This window comes from Schistocerca gregaria, chromosome 8 (assembly GCF_023897955.1).
Source record: "Schistocerca gregaria isolate iqSchGreg1 chromosome 8, iqSchGreg1.2, whole genome shotgun sequence".
Classification (NCBI taxonomy): Eukaryota; Metazoa; Arthropoda; class Insecta; order Orthoptera; family Acrididae; genus Schistocerca; species Schistocerca gregaria.
In genome coordinates, this window is record NC_064927.1 from 327,294,892 (window position 1) to 327,313,037 (window position 18,146).

Here is an 18,146-nt window from a genome sequence, read left to right on the forward strand (position 1 = left end):
AGCGGTTGTAAGATGGTTATTTGGTAAGTAAGGAACGATCGGTTACGAAACGGAAAATACAACGAAAATCTGATGAAACTTTGCACAGATGCGTTGGGCACTGTGTCTAGTACATCCGTCGATCGCATCATGTAACTCATTTCAGTTCTGAGCTCACAGAGAAAACGTAAAGATGGCTGTAAATTAGCCTCCCCCGCCAAGTATGATGTCCTGGCGAAAGATTTCGCCTGAAGCTATGCAATCCACATAACGAAACTCTATTGGAGAATTCTCGACCGCGTTTTCGATGGGAAGTGTTTGATCACCCACAATACAGCCCGTAATTGGCTACCCCTGATGGTCATCACTGCTGAAATGAACCGCTGGCTATAAAAATCAATATTTTGAAGTAGACAACCAGCATCAGTCCAGTGTAGATAATTGTCGAAAAGCAATGGCGGCTGTCTTCTATAAAGAGGGAATTGAAAAGTTGGTACAACGCTACGACAGATGTCTAAGTCTGAGAGGCGTCTGTGTAGAGATGTAGCTGGAAGGTGTAGACAACTGTTGCAAATTTTTCAAAACATTTTGATTTTAACTGTGGTTTCCATTTCTCGACCTATCGTCCCTTACTTTCCGAATAGCCCTCGTGTATAATTGCTAAATATGGAGCTATCGCATCAGCATACTCTGAAAGGAACCCCACTGGTATACAATCTGGACCGGAGGCGTTGCCTTTATTAAGTGATTTTAGCTGCTTCACTTCACTGCGGATATCTGCTTCTATATTTCTCATCCCCCCCCCCCCCCCCAATGGACCTTGCCGTTAGTGGGGAGGCTTGCGTGCCTCAACGATACCGATAACCGAACCGTAGATGCAACCGCGACGGAGGGGTATCTGTTGAGAGGCGAGACAAACGTGTGGTTCCTGAAGAGGGGCAGCAGCTTTTTCAGTATCTGTAGGGGCAGCAGTGTGAATGATTGACTCATCTGGTCTTCTAACGGTACCCAAAACGGCCTTGCTGTGCTGGTAATGCGAACGGCTGAAAGCAAGGGGAAAATCCAGCAGTAAATTTTCCCGAGGGCATGCAGCTTTACAATATGGTTAAATGATTCATGGCATCCTCTTGAGTAAAATATTCCAGAGGTAAAATAGTCCCCCATTCGGATCTCCGGGCGGGGACTACTCAGGAGTACATTGTTATCAGGAGAAAGACAACTGGCGTTATACGGGTCGGAGCGTGGGATGTCAGATCCCTTAATTGGGCAGGTAGTTTAGAAAATTTAAAAAGGGGAAAGGATAGGTTAAAGTTAGATATAGTGGGAATTAGTGAAGTTCGGTGGCAGGAGGAACAAGACTCCTCGTCAGGTGAATACAGGGTTATAAATACAAAATCAAATAGGGGTAATGCAGGAGTAGGTTTAATAATGAATAAAAAATAGGAATGCGTGTAAGCTACTATAAATAGCACAGTGAACGCATTATTGTGGCCAAGATAGGTAAGAAGCCCACGCCTATCACAATAGTACAAGTTTATATGCCGACTAGCTCTGCAGATGGTGAAGAGATTGATGAAATAGCGGAAAGGTCGGGGAAGAAGGCCAGTGTTCACTCTGTCTGCTTGCCGGGGGGGGGGGTCTCATCCGAGATGTGGAGGAGGCCCTACCGGCGGCGATAGAGAGCACTGGGTGCACCCGACTGCAAATTGTTGCTCATGTCGGCACCAATGACTCCTGCCGTCTGGGTTCAGAGGTCATCCTCAGTTCGTACAGGCGGTTGGCGGAGTTGGTGAAGGCGGAAAGCCTCGCTCGCGGGGTGGAATCAGAGATAACTATTTGTAGTATCGTTCCCAGAACTGATCGCGGTCCTCTGGTTTGGAGCCGAGTGGAAGGCTTAAACCAGAGGCTCAGACGATTCTGCGGAGAGCCGGGGTGCAAATTTCTCGACCTCCGCTATCGGGTGGAGAAATGTAGGGTCCCCCTGAATAGGTCAGGCGTGCACTACACGCCGGAAGCGGCTACGAGGGTAGCGGAGTACGTGTGGAGTGCACATGGGGTTTTTTTAGGTTAGAGAATTCCCTCCCTAGGCCCGACAAGACGCCTCCTGAGACGCGGCAAGGCAGGAGTAGGCAAAATGCAACAAGGAATAACAATATTAATGTGCTAATAGTAAACTGCAAGAGCGTCTATAGAAAGGTCCCAGAACTGCTTTCATTAATAAACGGTCACAACGCCCATATAGTACTAGGAACAGAAAGTTGGCTGAAGCCAGACGTAAACAGTAATGAAATCCTAAACTCGGATTGGAATGTATACCGCAGAGATAGGCTGAACAGTGAAGGGGGAGGCGTATTTATAGCGATAAGAAGTGCAATAGTATCGAAGGAAATTGACGGAGATTCGAATTGTGAAATGATTTGGGTGAAGGTCACGGTTAAAGCAGGCTCAGACATGGTAATTGGATGTCTCTATAGGCCCCCGGGCTCAGCAGCTGTTGTGGCTCAGCACCTGAAGAATAATTTGGAAAATATTTCGAGTAGATTTCCCCACCATGTTATAGTTCTGGGTGGAGATTTTAATTTGCCGGATATAGACTGGGAGACTCAAACGTTCATAACGGGTGGCAGGGACAAAGAATCCAGTGAAATATTTTTGAGTGCTTTATCTGAAAACTACCTTGAGCAGTTAAACAGAAAACCGACTCGTGGCGATAACATATTAGACCTTCTTTTGGCAAACAGACCCGAACTATTTGAATCAGTTAATGCAGAACAGGGAATCAGCGATCATAAAGCGGTTACTACATCGATGATTTCAGCCGTAAATAGAAATATTAAAAAAGGTAGGAAGATTTTTCTGTAGCAAAAGTGACAAAAAGCAGATTACAGAGTACCTGACGGCTCAACACAAAAGTTTTGTCTCAAGTGCAGATAGTGTTGAGGATCAGTGGACAAAGTTCAAAACCATGGTACAATATGCGTTAGATGAGTATGTGCCAAGCAAGATCGTAAGAGATGGGAAAGAGCCACCGTGGTACAACAACCGAGTTAGAAAACTGCTGCGGAAGCAAAGGGAACTTCACAGCAAACATAAACATAGCCAAAGCCTTGCAGACAAACAAAAATTACGCGAAGCGAAATGCAGTGTGAGGAGGGCTATGCGAGAGGCTTTCAATGAATTCGAAAGTAAAGTACTATGTACTGACTTGGCAGAAAATCATAAGAAATTTTGGTCCTATGTCAAAGCGGTAGGTGGATCAAAACAAAATGTCCAGACACTCTGTGACCAAAATGGTACTGAAACAGAGGATGACAGACTAAAGGCCGAATTACTAAATGTCTTCTTCCAAAGCTGTTTCACAGAGGAAGACTGCACTGTGCTTCCTTCTCTAGATTGTCGCACAGTTGACAAAATGGTAGATATCGAAGTAGACGACAGAGGGATAGAGAAACAATTAAAATCGCTCAAAAGAGGAAAGGTCGCTGGTCCTGATGGAATACCAGTTCGATTTTACACAGAGTACGCGAAGGAACTGGCCCCCTTTCTTGCAGCGGTGTACCGTAGGTCTCTAGAAGAGCGAAGCGTTCCAAAGGATTGGAAAAGGGCACAGGTCATCCCCGTTTTCAAGAAGGGACATCGAACAGATGTGCAGAACTATAGACCTATATCTCTAACGTCGATCAGTTGTAGAATTTTGGAACACGTATTATGTTCGAGTATAATGTCTTTTCTGGAGACTAGAAATCTACTCTGTAGGAATCAGCATGGGTTTCGCAAAAGACGGTCGTGTGAAACCCAGCTCGCGCTATTCGTCCACGAGACTCAGAGGGCCTTAGACACGGGTTCACAGGTAGATGCCGTGTTTCTTGACTTCCGCAAGGCGTTTTACACAGTTCCCCACAGTCGTTTAATGAACAAAGTAAGAGCATACGGACTATCAGATCAATTGTGTGATTGGATTGAGGACTTCCTAGATAACAGAACGGAGCATGTCATTCTCAATGGAGAGAAGTCTTCCGAAGTAAGAGTGATTTCAGGTGTGCCGCAGGGGAGTGTCATAGGACCGTTGCTATTCACAATATACATAAATGACCTGGTGGATGACATCGGAAGTTCACTGAGGCTTTTTGCAGATGATGCTGTGGTGTATCGAGAGGTTGCAACAATGGAAAATTGTACTGAAATGCAGGAGGATCTGCAGCGAATTGACGCATGGTGCACGGAATGGCAATTGAATCTCAATATAGACAAGTGTAATGTGATGCGAATACATAGAAAGATAGGTCCCTTATCATTTAGCTACAAAATAGCAGGTCAGCAACTGGAAGCAGTTAATTCCATAAATTATCTGGGAGTACTCATTAGGAGTGATTTAAAATGGAATGATCATATAAAGTTGATCGTCGGTAAAGCAGATGCCAGACTGAGATTCATTGGAAGAATCCTAAGGAAATGCAATCCGACAACAAAGGAAGTAGGTTACAGTACGCTTGTTCGCCCAATGCTTGAATACTGCTCAGCAGTGTGGGATCCGCACCAGGTAGGGTTGATAGAAGAGGTAGTGAGGATCCAACGGAGAGCAGCGCGCTTCGTTACAGGATCATTTAGTAATTGCGAAAGCGTTACGGAGATGATAGATAAACTCCAGTGGAAGACTCTGCAGGAGAGACGCTCAGTAGCTCGGTTCGGGCTTTTGTTTAAGTTTCGAGAACATACCTTCACCGAAGAGTCAAGCAGTATATTGCTCCCTCCTACGTATATCTCGCGAAGAGACCATGAGGATAAAATCAGAGAGATTAGAGCCCACACAGAAGCATACCGACAACCCTTCTTTCCACGTACAATACGAGACTGGAATAGAAGGGAGAACCGATAGAGGTACTCAGGGTACCCTCCGCCACACACGGTGAGGTGGCTTGTGGAGTATGGATGTAGATGTAGATGTAGATGTAGATGTAGAAATGTGTAATGAGATAAAAGAAATTTCTCAGTTAGTGAAGGGAGACGAAAATTTAGAAGCCATGGGTGACAGTAGGAAAAGGACTAGAAGGAAATGTAGTAGGTGAATATGGATTGGAGATAAGGAATGAAAGAAAAAGCCGCCTGGTAGAATTTTGCACAGAGCATAACTTAATCATATCTAACACTTGGTTCAAGAATAATAAAAGAAGTTTGTATACATGGACGAAGCCTGGAGATACTGACAGGTTTCAGATAGATTATGTAATTGTAAGACAGAGATTTCGGAACCAGGTTTTAAATTGTAAGAAATTTCCAGGGCCAGACGTGGTCTCAGACCACAATCTGTTTGTTATAAATTGTAGATTAAAACTAAAGAAACTGCAAAAAGGTGGGAATTTAAGGAGATGGGATGTGAATAAACAGACAGAACTAGAGGTTGTACAGAGTTTTAGAGAGAACATTAGGGAACGATTGACAAGAATGGGGAAAGACAGTAGAAGAAGATTGAGTAGCTTTGAGAGATGAAATAGTGAAGGCTGCAGAGGATAAGGTAGGTAAAAAGACGAGGGCTAATAAACGGCAGCAGCGCAAGAAGGGTTTTACCCATACAGCTGCCTCAACGTTTTTCTCTATATTACTTGGTTTTTACTTTCGAAAAATGTCCTAATAATTACTTAACAATACATAGATCTATTCCATGAATTCTTTACGTTTGTCACACAGTTTATCTAACAAATTTCACTTAAGTAATCCTTATCGGCTACAGATTATCCACTCCATCAGCAATTGATTAACTGGAGATTCCCAGGGGTGGGCAGTTCTCTGTCTGACACTGCTGAAGGCTACTCAAAGCACGGTCAGAACCACAAATGTGCTTGATACTATGGTACGTTGAGTATGACTATGTGATGCTTGTTACCTCGGTACTGCTGCATCTGCTGAAGCCACTGCTCTGCAGAAATGCGTCCTTCTCATGTAGTTGTGAGTTTTTCCAGGGAGTGGATAAGATGGACTCTCAGGATATTATTAGAACTGGTCACTTTTCTGACTGGAAGTACTTGTCTGTTTTGTCAATACAAGGAAGGCAGTGTCACATTTATAGCGTTGCCACAACACAGGAAAAGCAAGGCGAAATAACTCTTCCTCCCCTTTAAAAAGTCCTATCGTTCATAATCTGTTCCAGCAGAGAAATAAATTAACACAAAACCCTTAAGTTCTCACAATAACAAAAAATTGCCATAACCTACGTTGTATTATTGAGATGCAACTATTGAAATTCCTTCCAGTTCCATTAAGAGGAAAATATCCTAATTAGCAATCCAAATAAAATTTCTAACATGCAAATTGTGCTAACAGCAAAACTCTCTTTACGTTTGTGTCATTACTAGATGTGTCATTTCACATGTGGCTCACACAGGTGCATCTTCCTCTCCATCCTACTTCTTCTTACTCCTAGTATTTGATAACGGGATATCCACATAAAGGTGTCACAGACGAAGGTCAAAAGCTCCCCATGTGAACAACACTTAATAGCGTTGGCAGTTGTAGTTTCGCATTAAAGGGTGATATCGTCTGTATTACTTGCTACAGTCATGTGATGAATTTAATCATTTTATCTTCTTTTGGGTGGGAGGGGGGGGGGGGGAGGTTACGGATTTGTCTTTATGCTTCAATATTCTTTCTTGACCCAGTGTGGCCTCAGTGTTCGTCTTCTGTACACGTTTCCACACTTCTTTCAGCGTCCTTGCAAATTTTCTTCACTCGTTCTCCATTATGCATGATATTTGGTTAACGTCAAATGACGAAGAAATCTATCTCCATTATCTAATTGCATGGAGAAACAGCAGTGCTAATGTGGGTCTGAACTCTTATGATGAGTAAACGTCCCACTCATTAAGATACTACTGATGTAGTAGCACAGTACGGTGTACAAAAACCACCCTTCCATTATCTTGTAGGTCTAATGCTTTAGATCGTAGTTTCTAAACCCATAAACTGGGTATAAATGCTACAAAAAATATCACATGAAGCTGGTATCCTGGTCAGTGATTATCATTTATTGATACCACATTTTAGCAACTAGCTATTTACCAAGGGCATAAAATCTCGGCTGAGTCACACCTTCATGCTGGCACTGTCTCCTCTAGATTTCTTCCACAGAACAAACTTCGTACTTTGAAGTAAGTACCTTCAGCGTTAGAATATTCTGCTGAGTTTTTCTGGGTTACCGGGTCAGAACTCATGTTGAGAGTTGTTGTATCTACTCTTCAGCTTAGTGCAGGCCAAACTGAAAACTTTCGTGACAGGCTACAACTATGGTAAATATTTAGAATGGAACACAAGAAAATCTCCTGTCTCTGTTCTGGCCGCTGCAAACCGTGAGCTTGTAGCTAGGTTCTAACTCCGCGCACACCATTACTCAGTTTTGTATCCTGGTCAAGTACACAGTCGTACCATATCACAAGACTTCAACAAAACCTATGCCGCGCGGGGTAGCCGTGTGGTCTAAGGCGCCCTGCCACGCTTCGGTCGGCTCGCCCCCTTGGAGGTTCGAGTCGTCCCTCGGGCTAATTAGTGTGGAAGCCTAGGGATCGATCACCTCAGCAGTGTGGTTCCATACAAACTTACCACAAATTTAAAAAAATTTCAACAAAACATGTGCTCTTCCAGAAAGTTTCGACAGCTATTGTTAAATGTTTCATACTCCTCTTGGTATAGGGTAAACGAAACTATATTGACCAAATTTTTTGCGTAGGTAAATACAATTTTTGAGAATTTTAATTTATTTGGCGCAATGTGATACTTGAGGTAATTAGTAAATGTTTCCATTCAGGTTTGAATGACGCTGAAAGAAAACACAAATGCGTCATACTGGTCTCATATGAGGACGTCATTACTAATAAATTAAAATAAAAGCATATTTAATCGTAATTCAGACAGGAGTGATCTTATTTTTCGTTATCCACACCGAATAACTCTTCCTCATCTATATGTTCGTAGGAAAAGCCTGTTCCTCTTCGTAGGAAAAGCCTATTCCTCTCGAAAAGGTCCTTGTAATTTTTTCGGGGTTTTCTTTCATCACTTTCACGTATAGAGAGTTTTATAAATATATTAGGGGAGCAATTGCAAAAGGCACTGGAAAAATCACTATCTCGAAGATATTATTGAAAATTAATATAATTATTATGTTTTGTAATTTCTCAAGTATACCAGTTTCTCTTTTGGAAAACAGACCAAGAGCTAGCCGAAGACCAATTTGAATTTTGTAAGGGAAGAGAGACCAGAGATCAAACTGCCAACATCAGAAGAATTACGGGGAAGGCAAGAGGATTCCAGAGATATGTGCATTTCTGCTTTATTTCTGATGCTTAAAGCCTTTGACAGTGTCGACCACAGTAATTTACGAGAAGCTCTCAGAAACACTGGCGTGCCCGATCACGTTACTGTCTCGTGTGGAATTAATACTCTGACCTAGGAGCCACAGTGAGAACCATATTTGGAGCAACTAAATGGGTCAAGATTCAGAAAGCGGTACGGTAATTTTGCATACTGTCACCTTATGTATTCAATCTGTAAGTAGAGTACATTATGACGAATCCCGTATTAGATAAAGGAGACACCGGAATTGGAACGACTGGAATAGATGTAAATGATCTTAATATATCTGGTTGATAACATACCAGTGGCAGATAATAAGAAAGAGTTAAGAATGCTCTTACTGGAGGTCTAATGCGAATGCCAGGAATACGAAAATAATGGCAAATACACTATCACTACATGGCATGTAGGAAGAGGAACAATGGAGGTAGTTTCTACGTTCATTTGTCTCGGCTACTTAATTTCTGCTAATTCTGTCTGCAGCTACGAAATCAACAGCCCACTCCTCCAGCCACTTTATTGTTCATTGCAACTGATGACAAGTTCTTGTGGCTGTACGGGAGGAGAAACAGAAAATTAAAATCGTCCTCAATTAAAGAGCACTGTAGAGGATTCCATAATGTAGATTTGATACTGTTTATGGCTGCGCTAGAGAGGGTAACATTTAGAACACTGTACTCAGGGACACCATTCTTCTGCTCTTGCATTTAAAGACTCTGTGCGGTCTTTGGGCCACAATTTTGGCTTCCGACTGTCGTGATTACCACACCAGAAGGACACGAAGGTGAGGCCCAGAAGGCACTGAACACTTTGAAGAGTCTTGGACCACAGGTCTTGGGGAGAGGGCAGGGCGCGTCCGCTCCAATTTTACGGGGCTTTCGTACGATCGCGGCTTGACTAAATGGCTGTACAGCAGCGAGACCTTCTCACTTGGAGAGAACTGACGCTGTACAGCATGAGAGGACCAGACTAACCACAAGCGCATACAAGACCAGCCCCCTACCCTATCTCTGCGCTGATGTTGATGAAGTGCCATTTACCATCCGACCGTAATTCCTCATGGTGCATCATATGTGTACGTTTCTCTCTACTCCCAATTCACAAGAGTACCAAACTGTTGCTCCTAAAGATATGGAACACCTCATTGCCAGTCGTCCGTGGGCAATGAAGCCGTTGGCATCCGTACGAAATGTATGTTGGAGTCCATTGGTGCAGTGCACTTATGGGTTGAAATACGGGTTCTTAACCGACTGCCACCCTGGTTACTGCAGAAGCACAGAGTAATTTTAGATTTAGTACAGTACAGGAGAGATAGCAATTCTCCGTCTATTTTAAATGTGATATTTTCAGACATTTTAAATTAGCACGAAAATTATGTAACTATTCATGGATAGATATAAAGAGATTGATTCCGTTGGCTACTCTGTTGGTTCCCCAAATCGTATCCTCAAGATGTGGTCAGCTTCAGAGTCCGCCATCTTGAGGGCATTGGAGCAGATTAGATGCGCCCTGCCTTCTTAATTAGTGGCCTGTTCCGACTCTCCGAGTGGCCGTCACACTCTGCAACGTTTGCATCCAGCCGATAAAGTCCTCCAGGGTACCCAGGACGCTCGTTTAAAGTTACAAATGATGGGGAAGGAGGTATCTTACTGTTGACAGCCAAGGCACATAGGTACTGCGAGGAACGCAAGGGCAGATGTAGTAGCCAAGGAGGTGTGTCGTGATCCTCAATTAGTTCAGTGTGCCATCCCCATTCATCTGTCTTCTTGCTGTTGAGGTACAGAGTCACACGTCAACGGGAAGATGAGTGGCTTGGAGTGACGACAATACGCTGCGTCTAGTAAACCCTACAACTTGGTCGTGATGTAACTTCTTCCAGTTACGCAGACGTGACGAGATCCTCCTTGCTCGTCTTCGCGTTGGCCAAATCCCTACGACGCATGACTTCCTGTTGTGGCGAGAGATCCCTCCAGTGTGTGGTACTCGTGGCGTATAGATCAGAATCGTCAACATTTTGGACTGTGCCTTATTTCTTTTAGTTAATCTGCCGGTTTACTTATGATTTAATGCCAGGTATAGCAGTTTCATCCTTTCTTGGTTGTTTTCAAGCATGTGAGGTAGAGTGATCGTGGGGGTTAACACAATTGAGTTGGGAGTGAGTCAGTGTCATTTTATAGGGTTCCTCCTCACAGAGTGACAACAATTTTAGCTATTTTATGCACATTTGTTTCTTTTAATATGTGTAAGAGCGCCTGTAAGGAGCACCTTCACCCCCCCCCCCACCCCCCCAACCCAACCCCCCCCACCCCGCCAAACACACAGTCTTGAAACTTTTATGCTACATAATATTTGTACCGTATGTCTTAAAACAAGTAAACTGGTTCTTGTTATTTAAATTATTTCACCTCGATTAGGATTGGATGCCGTACTGGAAATTACCTGAGCAGGTTATTGGCAGCTGATTGCCAGCAACATCACCATATTGTTCATTCTTCATGCACACATGCTGTAGCAATCAACAGATTCATTGCTAGTTATGATGATAAAACTGAATAATCCTACAAACTGGACGATAATACCCTCTACAGCTCGTAGTCTCTAATATTGCCCAATCTTGTGTGGCGTTTTTCCTGAGAGTGTTGAAACTCTTAACATGAAAAACATTCTGAAGTATGGTACATGTTCGAAGGAGATGTCAGATATGTTTAGAGTATTCACGATTTCCAGTCAGATTTATTCTTCTAAAGTCAGAAAAATCCACCACCATCTGATATTAACCAATCAAAACAATGAAAAGGATATATCTTAATTCACTATAGAAATCTAAAGCAATAATTTCAATTTAAATTGGTATTACAAGAGATTCTGAGCATTTTAACAATCAGATGAACTACTTCGATGAAACCATATAGTGAGATGAATGCTGAAAAATGTATCCATGCCAGCAAATCTTTTGAGAAATAAGCCTCTTATATCTACTGATAAATAATTTTGTGTTCGGCAAAACAATGCAAAATTGCTGAAACATGACAGACACGTAACTAGAGACATTCAGGCAAGATAGGTATTAAGATGCTACTCTGAATGCAAGACTGAAATTAAAATGTAGTGTCTAATTAAAAAGAAAACATTAGGTTGTTGCTGTATTAAGCATACTTAACATTGTTTATGATCATTGTCATTGTAATTTTTTCAGTCAGTATAAAACAGTATTTGTAACTGATTTTAGAGAGTGTGTGAAAACGTAAAGAAACAGTAAATTTGATTTGTAACTGGGTTAGAGTGTGAAAACTGAAAAAAACATAGAACGCTTATAATTTTATTTATTTCATCTGGAAGTTCGTTTAGTTTACTTGAAGATGGTCCATCAATCTGACACAGACGTATCAATCTGAAACACAGGAGCTAACATTTGTGAAATGATACTACACACAAAATTAAAGGTTTCCTTTTTTATGACACTGAAAGTGATGAAAGTATAAATCATAACAGTTAATAAAGCAATGAAACTTTGCTGATGAGGTAATAATTTACGTTTAATATCGGGCATGGAAATTTATTTAGTGATGTACAAATAAAACCGAGTGGATGAAATTCACTGATGAGGCAATATGGCACTGAACATTTCCTTCTGAAGTATAAAACGTAGGGAGATGGAATTTAATGATGAAGCGGAATGGTAGGTAGAGTATTTGGCGTAATTGTGTGTGTGCGTGCGTGTGTGTGTTGTGAGTGTGTGTGTGTTCTCTCGCTGGCATCAAAAAGTGCTGGCAAAAGCTTTGGATTTGTTTGGAAACCTGGTGCTTAATGCACAAACAGTTTTATGTGTTACAAAACAGTTTTTTACTCAATAAATTTTTCTGAACCTGTGTATATTCGATAAATAATACAGAAAAGTATTTTGAGTTACAACAGTGTTCTCAATGTTGGCATGTATTTTGATAAATAATACAAGCTGTTTCGATACTATTTGAAGATGGTACAAAAAAATCAGTTCACTTGGATGATTTAGAGAACGAGCCCGATTTATGCAAGATACGTGAAACCTAGATGTTTTTGGCAAGGAAATTCTTTGGACTTGTGAATAACGTTATGTATTTTCATATGTAATTCGATACTTTTGCACATGACCCAATTTAATGGCTGGTAAAATACTACGCTGCTATCGAGAGAGCGAAACTTGTGTATGTGTTTTTCATGTGCAATAGTTCCTGGTGGGAAAGAATTTTTGCTGAAGATTCTGAACTTTTGCTGTCGTAACTGCGTATCATGTTACAGCTGCAACACACATGGCTGAACTCATGTGTTCAAGTTCAGTGATAGCATGGGAAGGTCGTAAGGTTGAAGTTTGGTCAAAGTGCTCGAGTGCCCAAAGATATACTACTAGAGACTTTCAGTTTAAGCGAAAACAAATGGTATGAAACGAAAGGAAAAGATAAGAGACATATCTACGGAATCATTAATTCCCAGTGATGTGTCGTTTGCAGTTTACAAACGTATGACATATCAACTGGACTGTTTCACCTGTTTCCACGGTAAAATTAAAAAAAAAGGAATTTCGACCAATAGGAGGCGTAGCATAAACCTTAAATAAGAAACAAAATCTAAAATTTGAAATGTAGTCGTCGCTTCGTTGAGTAGAGTAGCAACAAAAATAACCTAATGAGAATATGAACTTAGATACTAAAATGCCAAAACAAACACTGTATTCTGACACGTTATGTTATGTTATGTTAACGGGGGACGTAGAAACGACGGAGAGGCTCCGTCCCCGCCGCAGCCGCAGTGGTCCCCAAACCCACGACGACTACCGCAGTCCACTTCACCCCTCCGCCTCCCCACTCCGAACCCAGGGTTATTGTGCGGTTCGGTCCCCGGTAGACCCCCCAGGGAACGTCTCACACCAGACGAGTGTAACCCCTATGTTTGCGTGGTAAAGTAATGGCTGTCTACGCGTACGTGGAGAATTTGTTCGCGCAGCAATCACCGACATAGTGTAGCTGAGGCGGAATAAAGGGAACCAGCCCGCATTCGCCGAGGCTGATGGAAAACCGCCTAAAAACCATCCACAGACTGGCTGGCTCACAGGACCTCGACACAAATCCGCCGGGCGGATTCGTACCGGGGACCGGCGCTCCTTCCCGCCCGGAAAGCCGTGCGCTGGACCGCACGGCCACCCGGCGGGCGTATTCTGACATAGTAAGTTATTGTAAAATTACGATAGAGGCTGAAGTCGAACTCCACTGGCAATATTAGGGATTTTGGTCAGGGATGTTTTATGAGTATTTTGCTACTACAAACCCACGGTCATCATTTCAGAGTAATAATATAACAATGATGTATTCGGTTTGTCGTCCCAATAACCACAGTTGCTGTGACAATAGCGAAGAAGCGTGTAATATACGATCACCAGAAATTTCAACAGAAGACACAGAAGAAAATAGTATTATTAATGCTCAGACACGTTTGACAGATATTCTGATTACTAGCTTTAGCAGAGTTATATTGCCCTCCTCGGATCATAGGATTACAAAAAATGGTTTAAATGGCTCTGAGCACTATGCGACTTAACTTCTGAGGTCATCAGTCGCCTAGAACTTAGAACTAATTAAACCTAACTAACCTAAGGACATCACACACATTCGAACATGCGGCCGTAGCGGTCGCTCGGCTCCAGAATGTAGCGCCTAGAACCGCACAGCCACTCCGACCGGCTCAGACCAAGGAAGTACTTTCTTGTTACAATGATTTCAAACGGTTCTATCAGTGTATACTATTGCACATTACAAATGCAGATCTGTTATCTATTAATCCCAGAATTGACCATCTCGAACACGGCAGCGTGTGTAGCGGCTGTTAATGTGCAACTAGGACATTCAGCGAAACAAACCCGGGAAAGTTAATTAGCGGCACTGAATTGCAATTTTGGCGGCGTAGAGTAAAGTGGTCATTGCTGTTGTCAACCACAAGTACCGTGAGTGAATGGAACGTGTTTGCTTCAAAAGAAGACACACTGTGCGTGTCTCGATATTTACACTCTTGTGCAAAAATTTTCACTGCAGTACGATTACGAAGATAAATAGCGACATGCAATGAAATTATTATGTAACGATCTCCGGGAGACCACCAATCCCTTGGGCCAATATACTCAGAAAATATCGTAGAACAATCTCCTAAATTTTGTTTGTGGAGTTCTTATTCGTTCTCCATAATAAAAGACGTTGGTTGCTTTTCCGTTTACACATCGCTTACGATAAGTTTTACAATAATAAGGATCGCCTTTTACAGTTGCCTGAGGATAACTGCTACCATTTGAAACCGATCATTTATACGATGAAGATTAACATCCTAGACTATGAAAAGCTTCGCATCATTCACAGAAATTACAAGTCACTGCTCGACGTACCTTAGAAGCTGTTGATGGGTTTCAATACAGAGGCACAAATCTCTGTATAATTTGTATCTGGGACATTTAATTGCGTGCTTCTTGCGACTTAACTCGTCGTCTTGCATCTTCAAACTGGCCACACGCGAAGCGAGGATCTTCATCTGCGCGGCCACGAGGATCATAATGGACACGAAGAGGCAGTCGATGCCGAAGCTGATCTGCGTCATCCACGATACAGAAATGCACTGTGCGGCGTACGACAGCACGTAATAATTGCTGTTGTTGTCCCAGGGATGCTGCGCTAGGGGCAAGCGGCGCTCACCCCAGTTCATGATGAGCGGCATGGGGTACCACGTGACGTACTGGGACACCATGAGCAGCAGCATGGCCGTGGTAAGGCGGGCCGCGGTCCTCTTGGAGCGCCACAGCAAGTGTCCGAGGACCGGGTCCTGGGAGCAGGCTTCGCTCTGTACCAGCATCAGATCGTCTACTCGCCGCACCAGAGCAAAGTACTGTCCTCTGTACCACAGGAACAGAGTCGTCTTCACAACGATGCTACCGATGTTGAAAGTACTAATGAGTACCAGCGTCGCTTCCTCCATGTCTCCCCATATGTAGGAGACGTATGTCGAGGCCTCGTTAACGTACCATATGCCCAGAGCTAGGTTGATGACGCTGTAAACGTGGAATATTCGGTACCTTGACAGCGGCCATGCTCCAAATAAACACAAGTGGCGCATATTCAGCTTCAAGACTGACCGCTCGCTTTCCGACCATGACAAAGGCAGCTCCGTGTCACCCTTCTCCCTACTTTTCATCGCTCCTCTCCCAAATGCAGCTCAGGATACTCCGCCTGAATAGATTTCCGGAACACAGACCGGTGCAGACAGTGGAGCGAAATTTAAACTACTGGAGTCCTTTCAGCTTCTCGATCCATTTACGTAGAACGTCACTTGTATTCATATATATACATGAGTGCAGTAGTAAAAAATTGAGAGGTCGAGACGAATTTCCATTTATCAAGTAATATTTCAGCATTTTGTTGTTGATTTATTCATCTTCCTCAATTAGTCTCGTCTGAGTTGTGTAACGTAAAGAAACGCAGTAAGTCAATAGGGTTTAATAATATAGCTTAAATGAAACATTAAACAGTCCGGTTGACAAGATCACTTAAAAGTCATGTGGCTATGTACGTTGCTCATCCAATCAGAAATTGATTAATAATGACAATACATATATAAATATGTGTCAAATTCTGTCAACAAACCTTGGCGTATACCACTGTTAAAGCTTTATTTGGCAGGTAGTAACACTTTGAAATAACAATCTCAGGCGTTTTTAAAAGAGATCATTTTCGCCGTTGACTGTTGAATGCATTTATTTTCACAAATACAATTTCAGTCTTAGTGCCATTCTGAAGTGGTTTGCTACAAACAACGACATGTACTCGTCGTATCTGAGTCTTATAACAATGTTAACAGCCGTAACACAAATCCCGATCAACAACTGTGATTGTGCATTCAAAAAAATGGTTCAAATGGCTCTGAGAACTATGGGACTTAACATCTTAGGTCATCAGTCCCCTAGAACTGAGAACTACGTAAACCTAACTAACCTAAGGACATCACACACATCCATGTCCGAGGCAGGATTCAAACCTGCGACCGTAGCAGTCGCGCGGTTCCGGACTGAAGCGTCTAGAACCGCTCGGCTACCACGGCCGGCGATTGTACATTGCCTGAGTTCACATATAAGCAACGCCCAAAGGCAGTGGTTAATTGGGATATCTGTTGAGTACTTAACATTGTCACAGGGCTCAGATACACCACTGATATGAGTACAAGTCGGAGGATTTTTGAAATTTTACGCGTGCTGAAGCGCAGTCTTTTCCTGGACACCATCTGACTATGAGCTGTAGGTCGAAATTCCAAACGTGAACATCGATACTTTCGACCGTGAATGGCGGAACTGATGTCCTTTAGAAAGCTCGACATGGCTAGACTTAGTATACCAATCTTGCTAGACTTAGTATACCAATCTTAAGCACGTGCGTAATGTGATTTAAGTAGTCAGAAAAGCTCACTACAACAATACCTCATCAGCAAAGTTATTTAAATAAATAAAAATTAATCAAAGGATGTTATCACTCAATGAAACAATCAAAGATTCATACGTTTCACTCGATTAAAAAAAAAAAACTGACCTCGACATGGATTAGCTTGCTCTCTTTGCTATCAATATTACGGTGATGTGCGACCCTAAAGGCATAGCCACAGTCTACCTTTTTTTCTAATTTTGTAATGCTTTATGCAGCCTAAAAAGAACATGAAGTATATATGTAACAAATTTAATATTCTTTGGTTTAGAATTTGAGACTTCTTTGATAGATAAGCTTGCAGCACACAACATTCAAAAAAAAAAAAAAGAAGTATTGCGGAGAAATGACCGCTAAGTTATATTTTGTATGCCTCGGTAACTTAGAAGAAACATGAGCTTAATACCAACCAACAGCAAGTTGTACTTGTCTAATTTGTGTATTTGTCGTTATCCTTCTGTTAGCGGAAACTTGTGATACTGGTAGGACTATAACACACCAGGAAGACAAAGGAAGAAAGCGAAGACGTTCTAGGCAACACAGTTTCCACACTTAGCGATAGAGGACGGGAAATACCTGTTGCTACGTACACTTTGAAAATAATACGTATTTCAGACTGGGTATTCACAAAGTGTCAAATTACAAGCTCTCGTGCTGTACTGATCCATTATCGACTGCAAACCATGTACGATAAATTACTGTGATAAAAGATGTCTAAATGCAACGGTGTCAAGTAACTGGGATTAATAACATGGATTCACACTTTTTATACGTCAGCTGCTATATTTTTGTACTATACGTCTCTGTCGAAACCGTTAAAACACGTAGTTAAAAAATTATTTTCTATTGCATTTAGTCACCAGTTCGGCATATGATGCCCCACATATTTTCTACTATGCAACCACAATATAGGCTACTAATGGAAAAACGGGCGGTACTGGACGTAACCCAAAGGTGAGCACGGCATGACGCTACAGAGCATAGCTCAGCTAATTACTCGACGACTAACGCACAACGGTGCTACAGTGCTAATGGTGTTGATACGAAGCAGAGTAATGGCAAAGATAAAGAAAACAAACATTGCAGTATACCTATAACCAAAGTTGTTGAAGTTGACATTTCGTCACAAGGGAACCAAAGGATTTTCGCACTGTGAAAAGGAGTGGCAGATGAAGCATTAGCATCCCTGCAATATGCGTCAGTGGAATGTCTGATATAGTATACGCTCGACTGTGTGGACAGTGTACATGAGGAGTACAAAGATGACGATACGTGCTTAATAGCTGAAAGTGGTACTGAAGCGGGTTTCAAGCCACGTAGTTCATCACCATTGTCAGACAGGGA

At 42.3% G+C, this 18,146-nt stretch overlaps 1 protein-coding gene across 1 annotated transcript in view; it reads right to left on the reverse strand.

Annotated features, from left to right (window-relative positions):
* Positions 1-15,525, reverse strand: part of LOC126284899 (odorant receptor Or2-like) — a 52,163-nt gene extending 36,638 nt beyond the window's left edge. Inside the window, exon 1 of the mRNA XM_049984162.1 lies at positions 14,726-15,525. Within this exon, the coding sequence (XP_049840119.1) occupies positions 14,726-15,525 (800 nt within the window). The remainder of the gene's footprint in view (positions 1-14,725) is intronic.
* Between the last annotated feature and the right edge of the window lie 2,621 nt (positions 15,526-18,146).